The sequence below is a fragment of the Etheostoma cragini genome, chromosome 12 (assembly GCF_013103735.1).
Source record: "Etheostoma cragini isolate CJK2018 chromosome 12, CSU_Ecrag_1.0, whole genome shotgun sequence".
Classification (NCBI taxonomy): Eukaryota; Metazoa; Chordata; class Actinopteri; order Perciformes; family Percidae; genus Etheostoma; species Etheostoma cragini.
The window spans coordinates 11888592-11903212 of NC_048418.1; the positions used below are offsets into that span (position 1 = coordinate 11888592).

The 14621-nt window shown below is 36.5% G+C and overlaps 3 protein-coding genes across 7 annotated transcripts in view; 1 reads left to right on the plus strand and 2 right to left on the minus strand.

Annotated features, from left to right (window-relative positions):
* The window catches only part of LOC117953564 (rab effector MyRIP-like), a 36740-nt gene extending 33774 nt beyond the window's left edge, over positions 1 to 2966 (plus strand). For all 3 annotated transcript variants that reach the window (XM_034886690.1, XM_034886692.1, XM_034886691.1), the window contains 4 exons: positions 986 to 1147; positions 1402 to 1503; positions 1588 to 1648; positions 2227 to 2966. In XM_034886690.1, coding sequence (XP_034742581.1) covers positions 986 to 1147; positions 1402 to 1503; positions 1588 to 1648; positions 2227 to 2246 — 345 coding nt within the window. In that variant the 3' untranslated portion in view covers positions 2247 to 2966. The remainder of the gene's footprint in view (positions 1 to 985; positions 1148 to 1401; positions 1504 to 1587; positions 1649 to 2226) is intronic.
* Positions 2151 to 11842, minus strand: LOC117953574 (plexin domain-containing protein 2-like). 3 transcript variants are annotated; one of them, XM_034886711.1, is made up of 14 exons: positions 11443 to 11842; positions 9567 to 9778; positions 8563 to 8706; positions 8308 to 8377; positions 7649 to 7771; positions 7410 to 7528; positions 7235 to 7334; positions 7042 to 7137; positions 6668 to 6749; positions 5996 to 6056; positions 5666 to 5885; positions 4682 to 4717; positions 4207 to 4361; positions 2151 to 3715 (listed from the first exon to the last, which is right to left on the minus strand). In XM_034886711.1, the coding sequence occupies exons 1-14, from the start codon at positions 11564 to 11566 to the stop codon at positions 3500 to 3502; spliced, it is 1758 nt and encodes a 585-aa protein (XP_034742602.1). In that variant the 5' UTR covers positions 11567 to 11842; the 3' UTR covers positions 2151 to 3499. The 3 variants fall into 3 exon arrangements, 2 of the variants coding, with proteins under 2 accessions (XP_034742602.1, XP_034742603.1); XM_034886712.1 differs by lacking the exon at positions 11443 to 11842 and adding an exon at positions 10731 to 10767; XR_004658642.1 differs by having other exon boundaries at positions 3468 to 3715; positions 4207 to 4356; positions 4678 to 4717.
* Positions 11843 to 13892: 2050 nt separating this feature from the next.
* Positions 13893 to 14621, minus strand: part of LOC117953593 (FK506-binding protein 1-like) — a 2672-nt gene continuing 1943 nt past the window's right edge. The window contains exon 4 of the mRNA XM_034886744.1: positions 13893 to 14512. Within this exon, the coding sequence (XP_034742635.1) occupies positions 14384 to 14512 (129 nt within the window). The 3' untranslated portion in view covers positions 13893 to 14383. The remainder of the gene's footprint in view (positions 14513 to 14621) is intronic.

Consider the following 14621-nt stretch of genomic DNA (forward strand, 5'->3'; position numbering starts at 1 on the left):
TTTATAACTTTTTTTGAGTTATTATATAAGTATTATATTAGTATTATACTATGACTTTTTAGAACTTTTCTTGACTTAGTATACTATGACATATTTATGACTTTTTTTTGACATACTATACCATTACTTTTTATGACTTTTTTGACATATTATATTTTAACTTTTTTTGGACTTACTATACTATGACTTTTTTATGACTTTTTTGACATACTGTACTATGACTTTTTTTTAAACTTTTCTCAACATACTATACTGTCTTGTTTATGACTTTTTTGACATACTATACTATGACTTTTTTATTACTTTTTTTGAGATATTATAGTATTATATTATTAAGTAAGTTAAGTATTATATTAGTATTATACTATGACTTTTTAGAACTTTTCTCCACTTACTATACTATGACTTTTTATTTTTTTTTAAAAGTCACATACCATGCTTAGTCTTTTTTAGGACTTTTTTTGACACACTATACCATAACATTTTAATGACTATAACATTTTTGACATTTTATCCTATGACTTTTTCATGACTTTTTTCAAAAAAACTGTAAAATGACTTTTTTGACGTAATATACTATGACTTTGTTATTACTTTTCTCGACATACTATAGTATGACTTTTTTATGACTTTTATAATATACTGTACTATACTGTCTTTTTTATGACTTTTTAATGACGTTTTTGACATACCATATTATGACTTTTTCGACGATCTTATTCATGATTTTTTTTTACATACCGTACTATAATAAGATTTTTTTTTTGGGACATAAATGACATACACAACATAGTAAGACTTTTTAATTGTATGACATACATACTATACTAAGACTTTCTATGACATTAATGTGACATACATTTTTCTTCTATGACATTCTATATTATGACATTTCTACGACATACTTTACTATGACATTGTATGGCATGCCATACTATGTGACAAGTCTTGACTTCAATCTTGTGTGGATTTGGACATGCTACAGGTGTATGTGGCAGCTGGAGAGGTGTACAGTCTGGAGGCGGAGCTGAGTGACTTGGAGGAGTGTGCAAGGGGCATCTGCAGCGGGACGTCCGACCTGGAGTTGTCCTTCCTGGAGGAGCAGATAGCATCTGCAGCTGCTAAGGTTCAACAGTCTGAGCTGCAGGTGGGTTGAAGCTTGATTTGTATCCATTTTAAAGCTGAAACTGGCATATTAAGAAAGTGCTCTGCTGCTTTTTATTGGACCTGAATATTTGCAGTGTTGTGCGACGTGTTCTTAAAAAAAAAACACAGATTGACCTAATGGAGACACTAAAATCAAAGGTCAAAGATTGAAAAGACAATTGTAACAACTAGAACATCAGTCTGATCATCATCAAACATGTACTGTGTTACATATTTGTGTTGTTATTTCTCCAGACTTCTGACATCTCTGCCAGAATTGCTGCTTTGAAGAGTGCAGGCCTCAATGTGGACCCTCAACAGTCACGCTTCACTAAGACCAAGACTATTCCAGTTATGGTACTTGTAAACAGTAATACACATCTTATCATAAGATCACCTTGTTCATGAAAAAAAAACATGTTTCACATGCATTTTTTGCAGCCTGTCACTCTGGACTTATCAAGACAGCTGAGGAGGCGATTACCTGCACCACCAGTGAGAGGTTAGAAACACATACTGTGTCCCACTTATATTTACATGCTACTTGTATACAGTACATTATGTACTAATTGTCTAAGGATACTTAACTGTTTACAGTTCTTGCATCATGTCGTGCAGTATGTTTTACAGTTTCATACAAAACAGTAAATCAAACTGTGATTTTAGAACAAAACTTCACAAAATGTTTTTCCAAGGATGTAATAGCTTTTGGGGGTTTTCTTGGATATTAGTTTATTTATCCAGGTCCTCTTTTTTTCTGTGTGCAATGCATTGTGGGACAATAGTGTCCATCTGGAGCACCCTCAAAATTGAATACTGTTTTTAATTAATTAGTTTTGTCACATTTCCTATGTGAACATTCTTCAAACTTATAAGCCACTTAGATTTAATATGTAGTATGTAAAGTATTTGTACAGTTATGGTGTCTTTTTTGTTTAAGTAAAGAGAAATTGCTGTCACAAATTAATTAAAAGAAAGAAGCATATTTAATATTTTTCAATAAGTGCTATTTGACTCTTTTATTATAGTACCTCAAGATCACTATTAATGCATAATTTTCCTTTTGTCTAATTCTGTCAGAAGACAAAGAAGAAACCTAACTCATCGACCCAGGACCTTTGCAGTGCCTCCAACACAGCAGTGCCTTGACCCTTTCAGTCTGCAGCCGATCTTAAGTTCCGTAGCCTTAATATCATTTTAAGACTAAACAGGCCTCAAATAACACAGGCATGTCACTGGAGGAAACTGATGATTCTTTTGTAATTTTAGCAAAATGTACAGTAGATGAAACTCCTTAACAGTTCTGAAATCGTATAGGCATTAATCATTCTTCTTAAGAAAAGGAACAGGTTAAACCCTCAGATCATTAGAAAATCACAACTTTTGAACATTTGAGTTTTAGAACTTTTTTTAGATTTTCCAAAAGATTTGAGAACTGGTGAAATTATTACATTGTATAATAGCATGTGCTCAAAAAAATCCAAATGTTTTAATAATACTTCTGAAAGACTTCATTTTCACAACATTAGTTGTTCATTTTACTTGCTGATGGATAAAGCTAAACTGTGTACAGTGACTGAAAAAACACTAATTATAAGCCACTGATTAAAACCTCAAACCTGGAATTTTTACCATTGTATCATCAATATACAGATTACACATGTGGCAACAATCATAGCATGTTAGAAAATTGTTGCAAGACTATCATGTCTAAAATATAGACCTGTGTTTTTTCCATGGTTGTGGATGTTTGCAAACTAATCAGTCATTAATTTTCTGCCTTTATTATTAAGTTCAGAAAATAAAGTAGAAATGCAAAAAGGTTGCAGACTTTGCATCACTTTAAAAATGTGCTCTGAGGTAAACAGCAGTGAAAACACTATGCGCCCTGTTTGCCCCCCAGATGATGGTGGGTGTAATGGTGAGGAATTTAGTCTGTATTTTTGAGATGAGGAAATGACACCCAAATATGACATTCCTCCTTGTGAAGGTTTGAAATGACGCATTACAGCTCTGGAAAATAACAGCCATCTTTGAGAGAAATGGTCTGAAACAAAAATTCAACGGAGTCACCTCTTGCTCTTTGGGACGCAGTAATCACAAGTTTTTATCTTTTTTTTTATGTCAAGCCTAAAACAGTCCAATGGCTCACGAAGCTAATGAAAACATGAAGCAAAACTGTGAATAAAATATTCTGCAGTTACATTTTCCTCATAGAGGTTTGGCAGATTCCTTTTTGAATGCTCAAAGTCTGTCCTTAAAACAACTTTGAGGAACAGTTGAATGGAAATAAAGTCTCCCTCACATAGAGGTCCAGCTCTGTCCCAAAGCTTTCTGGGATACGTAGTTTTGGTCAGGAGCGCTCTGTGACTAGGAAGCGCTCCCTCTGATCAGGAACTATGAATCCTTCCTTCTGTTCACTCTCTCTTCTGTCTGACATGACAAAAGACTGTTTGGGGTCGATGACCCCCATGCCGTCTTTGTCCTGACCAGGAGCCTCTACCTCGGCGTAAGAAGGGCGCCCGGAGCCCCGTCTGAACTTCATGATTGGCCACCGGGTCGGTCGCCGCTGAAGGTGGGGGGGAAGGAATGAACAAGTGGGTATCAAGATAAATTTAGGTATAATATTGAGAAAACATGCATAAATTACACAGCACTTAATAGTTTTATGTATTTGTATGAGATGCATTTTTGCTCTCTTAAAGATATATATTTTTTAATTGCACTGCAGGGGATAAAATATTTCTTTATGCTCCTAACACCATTTGAGACAGACACTATTACAAAGTCATTGTACAGACCAAAGAGAATGTTTTAAGTTCCATAATAAAATTGAAGCTTCCAAAAAATGTCCATCTAAATTTCACAGAAAGAAAAAACTTCAATGAAGTATAACTCTGAGTAGTCAAAGTATCTTGATCTAAATTAAAGTGTTAGAAGAACCATCTTTTTATTTTTAGACTGCACTGCTTATAATGCAACACATAAATCTGACAAATGCATTGCTGTTTCAAACGAAGGAATTATTGAGAATTTATTATGGATTATGGTGTCACTGACCTCCATGAAGAAGAGGCTGGCGCTGGAGGTGGGGTGGTTGTATATGTAGACAGACACAAGAACAGCCGCTCCCATGATCAACATCCCCATGAGGATTCCTGCCAGTAGACCAGTCTGTGTCCCATCGCTCTCTCCTGTGGTCTCCTCATCCTTTGCTATACAGTGGTGGTGATGAGACCGTCAGTGATACTACTAAAATGACTAATAATATAGACTTAAAACCACTATGTGTAGCATTGGCATCCCCTCCTCTGATGCAACTAGGGACACACAGGATTATTGGGCTAAAAGCAAAACACACATGCAGATATTTCTGTTTTTTAGACTTCTGCTATCAAAGTAATTTAAACATTGGTGTAATCACAAACCTTTACATATTTGCTTGAACTATCAAATCAAATGTAAATGTAAGTTTTGTGTGTACCAATAATGAAATTACAGTCAGACACACAGTAGATGAACATGAACGACTTACATGCTTCATTGATGTGCAAAGAGATCTTTGTGTCATCTAGAAAAAGAAATACAATAATGTACGTTTAAATATAACATACAGTATGTCATGTACTTTTTTTTAATTAAAGTTTAAGAATTGTTTGTCTTGTTAGAAACAATTTCAAGTGGTTGATTATAACTACATACTGTAAAAGAGAAGCTTTTTGAGTAGTTACTACATTAGTTTTTAAAGATGATCATTCAATTTACATTCTGCATGTTTAAACTACGAGTGAAATCCCATATAAAGTGCAAAATCTGTTGGCATCCCAAATTGGAAACAGTGCAGGGCCTTTTGTTGTGAAATATGCAATTTGTTATGTAATTTTCATTTATTCACTTCAAATGATACAGTTCAAGCTCTCTTTGCCTTTTGAAGTTAAACATATTCCTAACTAACATCCCATAATGCAAAGATAACTTCTTTTAGAATAACTTAATAACTATTTAAAAAGAAAAATCAAGTATGCAAGTAAAATAATTTTGCTTCAGTTAGAGAAGGATGTCTCCACTTACATTCTCTCCATTTACAAACAATAGCAATACAACCAAAAACAACAGCCCTCCTATATTCTGACTCAACCAGAGCGTCACACATACATAGAGTCATCCCTCAGCAGCTGAGGACGCTATGCAGTATTTAACATAGCGCTGTATACACTCAGCTAGAAGCTAACAGAGGGCTGGGAAATAGCTGACCACTTGACCCTCACACTGTCAGACTTTACAAAACACACTAAGCGTGGATGCCCTGCAGTAGTATTAATTCATGAGCTGGAAATGACAACCGCTCTGTCCTAAATACGATTTTAAAACTTAAAAAGTAAAACTGAAATTCATTGAGGTTAAGCTTTCAAGAAGATTCTAAATAATAAGAAGAAGAAGCATATATTTGTAAATACTGTAGTGTTAGATAAACAAAACATTATATATTTCGTTTACAGGTGATTGGAAGGCATCTTACCTTCGGCAGGTTTGCTGGTAGGAGGCTGCTGAGTGGATATTATTTTTCTGCTTGTGCTGCTATGTGTTGAGGGGTTTGTGACAGTGGACGTCCTGCGGAGGGGGATGGAGGTCAGGCTGGAGGTCTTCTTTTGCATTGTGGTCGCTGTAACAGGAGTGGTCGTGTGTGTGAAGAGGCGAGATGTGGTGTCTGTCATTCGGAGACACCGGGGATCTCTTCTCTGGACAAACAAACAGTCAGCTTTTTTGTGCAGACAGACACTCAACTGGTCCTAAGTTTGAATCAAGTTCAACTTTGTGGAATTTACTGAAATGCAAAAATAATGTGAACCTCCTCCGGGCAGCCAAGGTCGACCCAGTCCTGCCGGTAACGATCAAATCCACTGGAGCATCTGACCAAGGAAATAACTATGATGAATGTGGACTTAAGCTGTAATTACAGGTTAACCTAAACAGATGTACATTGACAGTGTTTGAGGGACAAGTCTGATTCAAGGTTTTTTTTAAAAATCTCTTTAAGACTTTTGCAGACAGCTAATAGCCAATAATATACGTACATCCTTATACTTAATATTCCCCTGCAATTGGACAGCTTGTAGTAAAGCATGTATAAATTGGTTTAGTCTAAAAGGATATGTTCATATTTTTTTCCAAGTCTATCTTAATTCAACACTGATTTGCCCCACATTGTAAAGATTATTAGTTGCTGTAATTGTTTCTCCTCTGTCCATGCTGCCTGGAAAGAGATCCTTTTTTTTCCGGCTGCTTTAAGTAAACCCAAAGTCCCCATTCTACGCAAATTGTAATTGGCAACACACCCACACACAATCACCCTGTGTTCCGCAATTTGTCTGCAAAGAGTTCTCCATCACCATGCCATTCTAGGTTCCTACAATACTGCACACATAATCACATTTCTGCATACACTATATAATGTAGTAATGTACACGGACAAATGTGCAGCCCTGTCAGTGGTATGTGATCTCAGTGCTTTCCAGTTTACCTTTGTAGCCGACTGCACCAGCTGCAGTTAAAGCCAATCTGAGAAGTGACACATGGACCACAGCTGGAGAACTGGAGACATGCTGAGAATAAAGAACACTTAAGAGTTAGGAGGAAGAGACAGCTTTGTATTCTGTGAATTAAACATGAATGTATTTTTACAGGCCATCCTGCAGCATAGAGATAGCATGCAACAGCTTCTACTGATCTCAAGCTACTGTCATACAAAAGTGTTAAAACACAAGTTTGCAATACAAACATATAAAATACATTTTCAGGTTACCGATGGTCCAAGTTTACAAAACATAGATGTGTGTATTGCTGTGCATCTTAGCAACACATCTATTTGTATTCTTTTTATTAGCATTAACGTACTTGGGAGAGGTAGCATCTCCACAGCTGTAGAACTGGAGATTTTGGACTTAAGGATGTCGACTTTGTGATACTCATAAATGGTTCTCCTCCGAACATCTGGAGCATGTCAGAAAAGATGTGATGTTAATATCTAGTGAGATTCAGTGCTTTGTTTAATGAGTTGTCTGATTTATACACCAAAAGTGCCACTCACTGGGGATCTGCTCTATCTCATTTAGAACCACAAAAGCATCCGACAAGCCCACCTTGACAGGATGATTCTCAGTGCTGATGTCGTTGATGTGTAAAGGAATCTATAAAACAAAAAGGCTGAATAATTAAATAAAATTCCACATTAACAGAAGAACAAAGTTGAGAAGAAAGCTCACCTCTTTGTATGCAAAGATGATACGTCCGTCACTGTGCAGAGCGGCCTGGAAGGTGAAAGATCCTAGACTAATGTTGTCCTGGAGGTAAATCCGGTTCCACTGAACCACCAGGGCAGTGCCTACATGGTAGACATGCATAAAAATCCTCACTTACATACATTTAGTATATATATTCTACTCCAGACCCGCAAACAAAAAGCCATAATTGATGACAGTTGAGTAAAATGACGGTCTCTTACCGTTATCAAAGTAAAACACAGTTGAGTTTTGGGACAGACTTGGGTCAAAATTTGCCATCAAAGGGGCGATGTACTGAGTGGCTGTGAGCATTTGGTGGATTATATCTCCAGTGTAAATGAAACCTGTGAGAGGATAACAGGCAGAGGTTACAATGTGTATGCAATGCAGGGAGCCATTCACAGATATGAGACAAAGTGCCCCTCTCCCCACACACCAACTGCTTCACTCACAGTAACGTTTTATTCTGTTGTGTTTTGGCAGGATAATCTAGTTCTTAAACTTCTGCTGTTGTTTGAAAACAGATCTTTAACTTCAGTATTTTGCTGGAGATGGATAGGTTGTACAGAAACATATCAACACTGATCATACAAAAAAAGACTAAAGCATGTGCAACAAATGTTCCACATAACATCACTGGAAACCTGTGAAGCAGGTCATAGTTTCTTAAAGCAGCACTATTCTGCTGCCAAATATATTCATATTGCTTAACACATTGAGATTTTGGCTTTCTAAGTATGTACTGTACTGTGAAGATAAAAAGTGAACAAAAATATAATTAAAATCTCATATAAAGTTGCTATACGAGTAGCTACTTTGAATACAGAATGTGCGTTATAACTCTGAGCTGAAGAAAAGAGGTGTGTAGTGAAAGACTTGCCTCCAGTTGCCACTGTGATTTCTTTTAGTACATGTCCATAGAATGGGAAGTCAAAGGAAAGATTCACTCTCTGGAAACAAACAAAGAAAAAGTGTAGTAATTCAATGCCTAAATCATTTGGACATTAACATTTTTTAAAGGAAGTCAAAGCAAATACACAACATAAAAATGGATTTCCCAATGAAATTCTTCCACAGGTTATATTTGCATAAAACACTGATTATCCCATTTTTTCCACATAGACTGATTTCATACCTCAGCTTGTCTGTGGGTGCTGGACAGGAAACCACAAACCTTCCACTCATCCTCTTCCATCTCATCGATGTTCACCCACAGCTCTTTGCTGGCTGAGTCTCCAGAAGCGTAGATTTTACATGTATAGTAGACGGGATCAATGTCCTATCCAAAAAATGTAGGGATTGAAATGCTTTAAAACACATTAAATCAGTATTAGGGACAAAAAAGTGGAACAACATTTGATTTAAGAGGGTTTAAGTGCAAGTGAGGGGCTCTATTTTTATATTTACACATTTGTTTTGAAAGTATAGGTATGAAAAATTATAAGAGGTATCTCATCAAGCAAACAGAGTCAAAACTAAAGTCAAGAAATAACACTCCTTATTAGTATTCCCAATATACTATATTACTATAATGCAGTGGTTCCCAAACTTTTTCAGCTCAAGACCCAAAAGAGAAATTTGGTGTCTCCCCGGGACCCAAATGCATAAAAATACACCATGAATCATTGTAACATGATTCATGTGCGACCCATTTTGGGTCCCGAGCCTGAGTTTGGGAAACATTGCTATAATGTATTTCCCAGTCTTTCTTGCTAATTCTCTAATACGGTATCTAATGTAAAAGTTTAAACAATGTTCACCCATATCATCATATAAGACAGAGTTTCATCAAATGTTATTATGGGATGTTTTCACGTCCATAAAGCCCTGTTTCATTTTCCAAAAAATTACTATGTTTTACAAAAGACATTTTCTATGAAAGCTCTTGGTCTTTATGAAAGCATTATATGTAAATATTATATGCCGTACATTTTATAGCAGACAGCTATAAAAAGCATCCAGAATGTTGCTGCTTGTTATGGTGTAACTTGCCTGCTTTTGAACAATTGTTACCTAAATCTCCCTGACCACATTCACCTACCAAAGGGAGACATCCCTTCTATGTCATCTTCCGTTGTGACTTCAGTTCCTAAGTTTTTCTTCACCTGCTGAACCTCTGTTAGCTGTAAATAACTTTACCACAATCTGTGTAGCATTGTCGTGACCGTCCATCAGCAGGTCTGGATCTGATTCTCCTGGTTGGTGCTGATCTCTGTAGTGGCCCCTGTTATCTGCAGCCCAGCCAGGGGCCCCAAAACTGGGACTCGTCCCCCTGGGCTTGTTGTTCCCTGCGACTACATACGACCCTTCCTCTGGAGAAGACAGCCCCTGTGTGTCAGTACGGTAGACACCTGTAGAATCGAACAGAGGGAGATCATTTATTGTTGTTTTAATCACACTCTTTACTTACTGTGTCTTTTTTTCCGAGTACCATCATCATATTTATAACAATAAAATCAAAATGCCTGGGCTGATGGTGACAAAGACCCACATTTTAGAGCAATCAAAGGCCCTAATAGTAGTTTATAGTACTGGCATAAAAAATAAAAAAAATAGTAGTGCTAAAACAATGTGTTGATTAATAATGTGTTGATCAATTTAAGATTAATCTTCAACATTTAGAAAACAAAACAAAAAACAAGGCAGCCCCTGCTCTTTGTTTAGGGAACAAATATGTTTACACATCTTCCTGAATAGTAAAGAAACACTTTGATCCAAAATAAATCCATAACATTGAATTAGATCTTTGAATTGACTTTGCAGCTCCTACTGAGCTTACATTTTGCAGCTCCAGATGTTAAAGTTTCCATAGATAGCAAATATGTAAGATATGTAAAATGATGCACAAGACATCATTACTGATTACTGGGGACGTTAACAATTCCCCGGTGCAAGCCATGTTGAAAGCATCCGTGGTCACCCCGTCATTCTGCCCCTTCCAGTGACAACAGTGCGTCCTAATTTTTCTTTTCACAGCAGAGGGTGAAAGCATGCTTCACATTCTTCCCACCAGCAGGTCCAGGACCAGGCATGTGAGGCTGGGCAGCGGTGGATGTTTTCTATATTTCTGTCGCATGGTGGCCATGTGGCTGCAGAGGCCTCCCCACCCTCCACCAGTGTGATGTGGGCAGTGCATTGATGCTACTTAATCTGTTGTAGTAGCAGGAGCACACTAATTGGTAACAAAAGCAGTTGACTGTATAACTACAGTAGTGACTAACTATCACCTAGATTTTGTAAAAAAAAAAAGATGACCCTGTAGATCAACAAAAGTCAGATTTATCATAATTTAATTGATCTCACCCATTGCTGTTGCAGAACTGTTCACGGATTCTTTTTCCACTTTAAATAAACAAAATGCTCCACAAAAAATCTAAAACCCACTAATACTGTCATAAACAGGCGCTGTTGCAGCTGAGACACGTGGAACTGATTACACCTTAATTTTTCTCCATCAAAATTAAGATTCTCCACCTTGTCATCGAAGGTGTAAACCCAATAAACACATAAAACTGAAAATGTTCCCTGCTATTATAGGACGTTGAAATATATGAAATATATGATTTATTTCCCCTGATCGAGGTTAAAGAGAATATTGTAAAAAGAACTTAAATGCTAGTACCTAGTACACCAATGTGGTCATTAATGCCCAAAGATTATTCACTCTAGCTATGAAGAAAATACAAGGGATATCGCTGAATGCCTGTTTGCATATGTAGTTATAACGTATTAAAGAAAATGTTAAAACATCTGCACACGTTATTTAATTGGCACATTCAATCTAAAGATATTGGTATTGGCAGCAAATAACAAAAAAGACTTACCCTTTACAATAAATGACGCACTAGCCTAATATTACCAAATTCACAGAAGGTAAGCAACGGTAGTGTAAATATGTCATCTATGTTATTGTAGGCCTATATACACACAGTGTCGTATAAACCGAACTTTTTACTTTTTTACTAAAGTTCCGAAAGGTAACTTTAGCCCTTATTGGCAGATATATATAACTTACCATAAGCGGATTTTAGTTTCATGAAGCTTATTTGTAACTGGAATAAAACAATAGCCAGTCCTGTGATGAGATTAACTGTCTTGGTCAGGGTCATTGCCATCCTTCCTCTTGGTTCGTAACGCATTTTAAAAGCGCAACATTGCGCCTGTGACCGGGACCCTCCAACGTCTCTGTTGGTAAAAATAAGGTAGCCTACCTAACGGAAACGTTGTCTAATTAGAAGAAAAAAAACCACGCAAGACTCAAACCACGCTAACTTTACTTTTAATGTACACTAACTTAAAGTTTCGCAGCATGCTGATGCCCATGCATGAATATCTACGCATGTCCATGTTTCAGATTGTCCACAGGTCATCTGCGCGTCAGTTCAGTGTTCTCAGGAATGAAACGCTGTTCTGTGATGAAAAGCTGGACCCGTGGAAATGCTGCCTTCAGATGCTGTCATAATTGTCAAAAGGATGAGCCCAAAGCAATGGTGGAGGAGTTTTCGGATCCTTTAATCAAGTAAAAAGTACTACATACTGTAAAAAGCAAATCAAAACCATGTTAAAAGTAAATGTACTTCATTCAAAACGCAAATTGAGTAAAAGTATAATCCGTAAAATACCATTATGCTGAAAAATGCCCCCTCTGACTCTTAATTATACCGTTAAATGATTTTACAGTTGCAATTGGTTGAGGTGGAGCCCAAATAAAAACATATCATGAAAAGGACAGCAAATAATGATCATTTTTATTGTGGTTAATCTGCTGATTGTTTTAACGATTGATTGTTGAATGTTACTGGAGATTACAAGGAGCAACTGAAGGCAGCAGAGGTGGTTTCCCTCCTGTAACTCCAAAGTTCCCCCACTAGATGGCCCCAATCACAACAAACCTGTGAAATCAGATGAATGTAAGCCATTTTATCATTAGAACATTATGTTCCCCATATCCAGAGTAATAAAGTCGGTCAATTAAAAATGACTGATGGTTAGGTGTGATCTTAACAGGTCAATTAAGCACCATCTTTAGACATGTAAGTTATGTTCTAGAGTAAGGTTTGACAACATGAACCTTTGAGTATTTTTTTGCCAATATGACAACAGCCAATACATAAAAACAAATTAATAGTTATCAGATAAAAAGAAAATACATGTAAATGTGACCCTGCTCAGAGTTAATATTAGGATTATAAACCCTTAATTTAATTGGGAATAACTACTTGTATTTTAACAAAAAGCTGTTTATGGGTATTTCCTTCCTATGTTTTGCCATTTAGTGTTGGACATTTGTCTGCATCGAGCACTTTTACTACTTTAAGTACATTTTCCTGATAATCCTTCTGGTTTTAGTTAAGTAGTATTCTGGCTGAAGGGCTTTTACCTGTAAGAGTATTTTTACATTGTGGCATTGGTACTTTTACACAAGGATCTGAGTTCTTCTTCCACCACTTAAACACAGGAATGAGACTTTTTCAGTTGAACACGTTCACACTTGTAAGGAGTGCCAACTTAACAGCAACTCATTTCAGCAGCAGTAACCACACATCTTATCTGAGAAAGAGAGGTGAGGTTGCGTTTGTCACCGATTACTGACAAGTAAACCTACTTTTTCCTCTTACAGGATCGGAATACTTCCCCCAGCCCCTGATCTGATTGATACTATACTACCATTCAACAATTATTGTATCTCTACTTAAGTAATATCCAAGTTACAATAGAAATTATCTTTTCTTAAAAGAAAGTGATAAAAGTATTTTACCTGCTAGTAGTCATGTTTTATTAATTGGTGCTGACGCGTAGCGGTACATTTGCTACAATCCACCTAGAGCAGAATCCAGTTTGACAATACTGTTAAAAAGAAAACGTTACTCTAGACGGACCTGGCATTAATTCCCCAAGCAACGATTGAAAGGTGTGAACCCCAGCTGCCCTGCCGGTATCACATAACACCAAAAATACTTTCAGACGATTTAAGAGTAGCACTGCCTGCAAAACGAAGAGTCTGGTTACTCTAAAGATAACTAATCTCAAAATTCCTAAACAGGATCTGTGTCTAAAGAGATGTGCTCACAGGGAAAAACTAAATGAGTAGCTGTTTATCACACTTTGTTCAGAAGTCCAAATCACATCAATGATGATAAATGACACAAATACTGTGTACTTTGTTTTTAATGCAAGAATGCAATACCAACAGAAAAGACTATTTCTTATTGATGACACAAAAGTAAAACATTACCAGAAAATGTTAAGTCTGATTACATAACACAAGGACACAAGGCCTTTAACTTGTTATGAATATAGTATAAGGGTCAGGACGCAAAATGTAATTAAGATACAAAGGCAAAGCGTCTTTTTACACTGTGTCAAAGTTTCAAGGCATCAACTCAATGCACCTGTTGAATCCATTTATGCAACAAAAAAAAAGAAGCTCTTCATTAACAAAAAGGTGTCTCACATGCATTTTTGACATTAAAAATCATTTTCACACCAATTCTAAAACATTGGAACTACATTGGTTCATACTACATATGAACAAGATTTTCTGTGCAGATTTAGTGCCACTGGTTCAGAGCGGGTGGTCCATTCAGAATGTATTTTAAAGAATTTTAATGTTAGTTTGTTTTTTACCATTATGTATCTGATGTGCTATCTAACAGCTGAATAACAAGTCGAAGGTTTATCAGACAAAATGTAAAAATGGAGGTAACAAACCCCGGAAGATATACGCATATTTTGAAAAAGAATTCATACCTATTATCTTTTTTTTTAATCCAGGTGTCATTTTAGCACCAACAATACTACCGGAATTAGTCTAATTTGTCTCAATAACACCAAGATATCAGAATTCTTTCCACAATGATTTATTCATGTTTTTAAATGCTACTGAAAGCACCTTTAATTAAAATTAGTTATGTCAGATGTTGGTGGAATGAGAAACTGAAGAGTAACCTTTAAATTCAACAAACACCAAGCAGCTCCACTTCAAAGATGAGAGTGGAATTTCCCGGGATGACGGGAGGGTATCCTTTAGCGCCATAAGCATAGTCCGGCGAGCAGGTCAGCTTGGCCACCTGGCCAACGCTCATCTGTGGAGGATATTTCACAGGTAATATGACCCAGATATCTCTTGAAAGAGATTGTATATCTCAATGAGACTAAACTGGTTGAATAAAAAGGTCAAATAAATTTATTTAT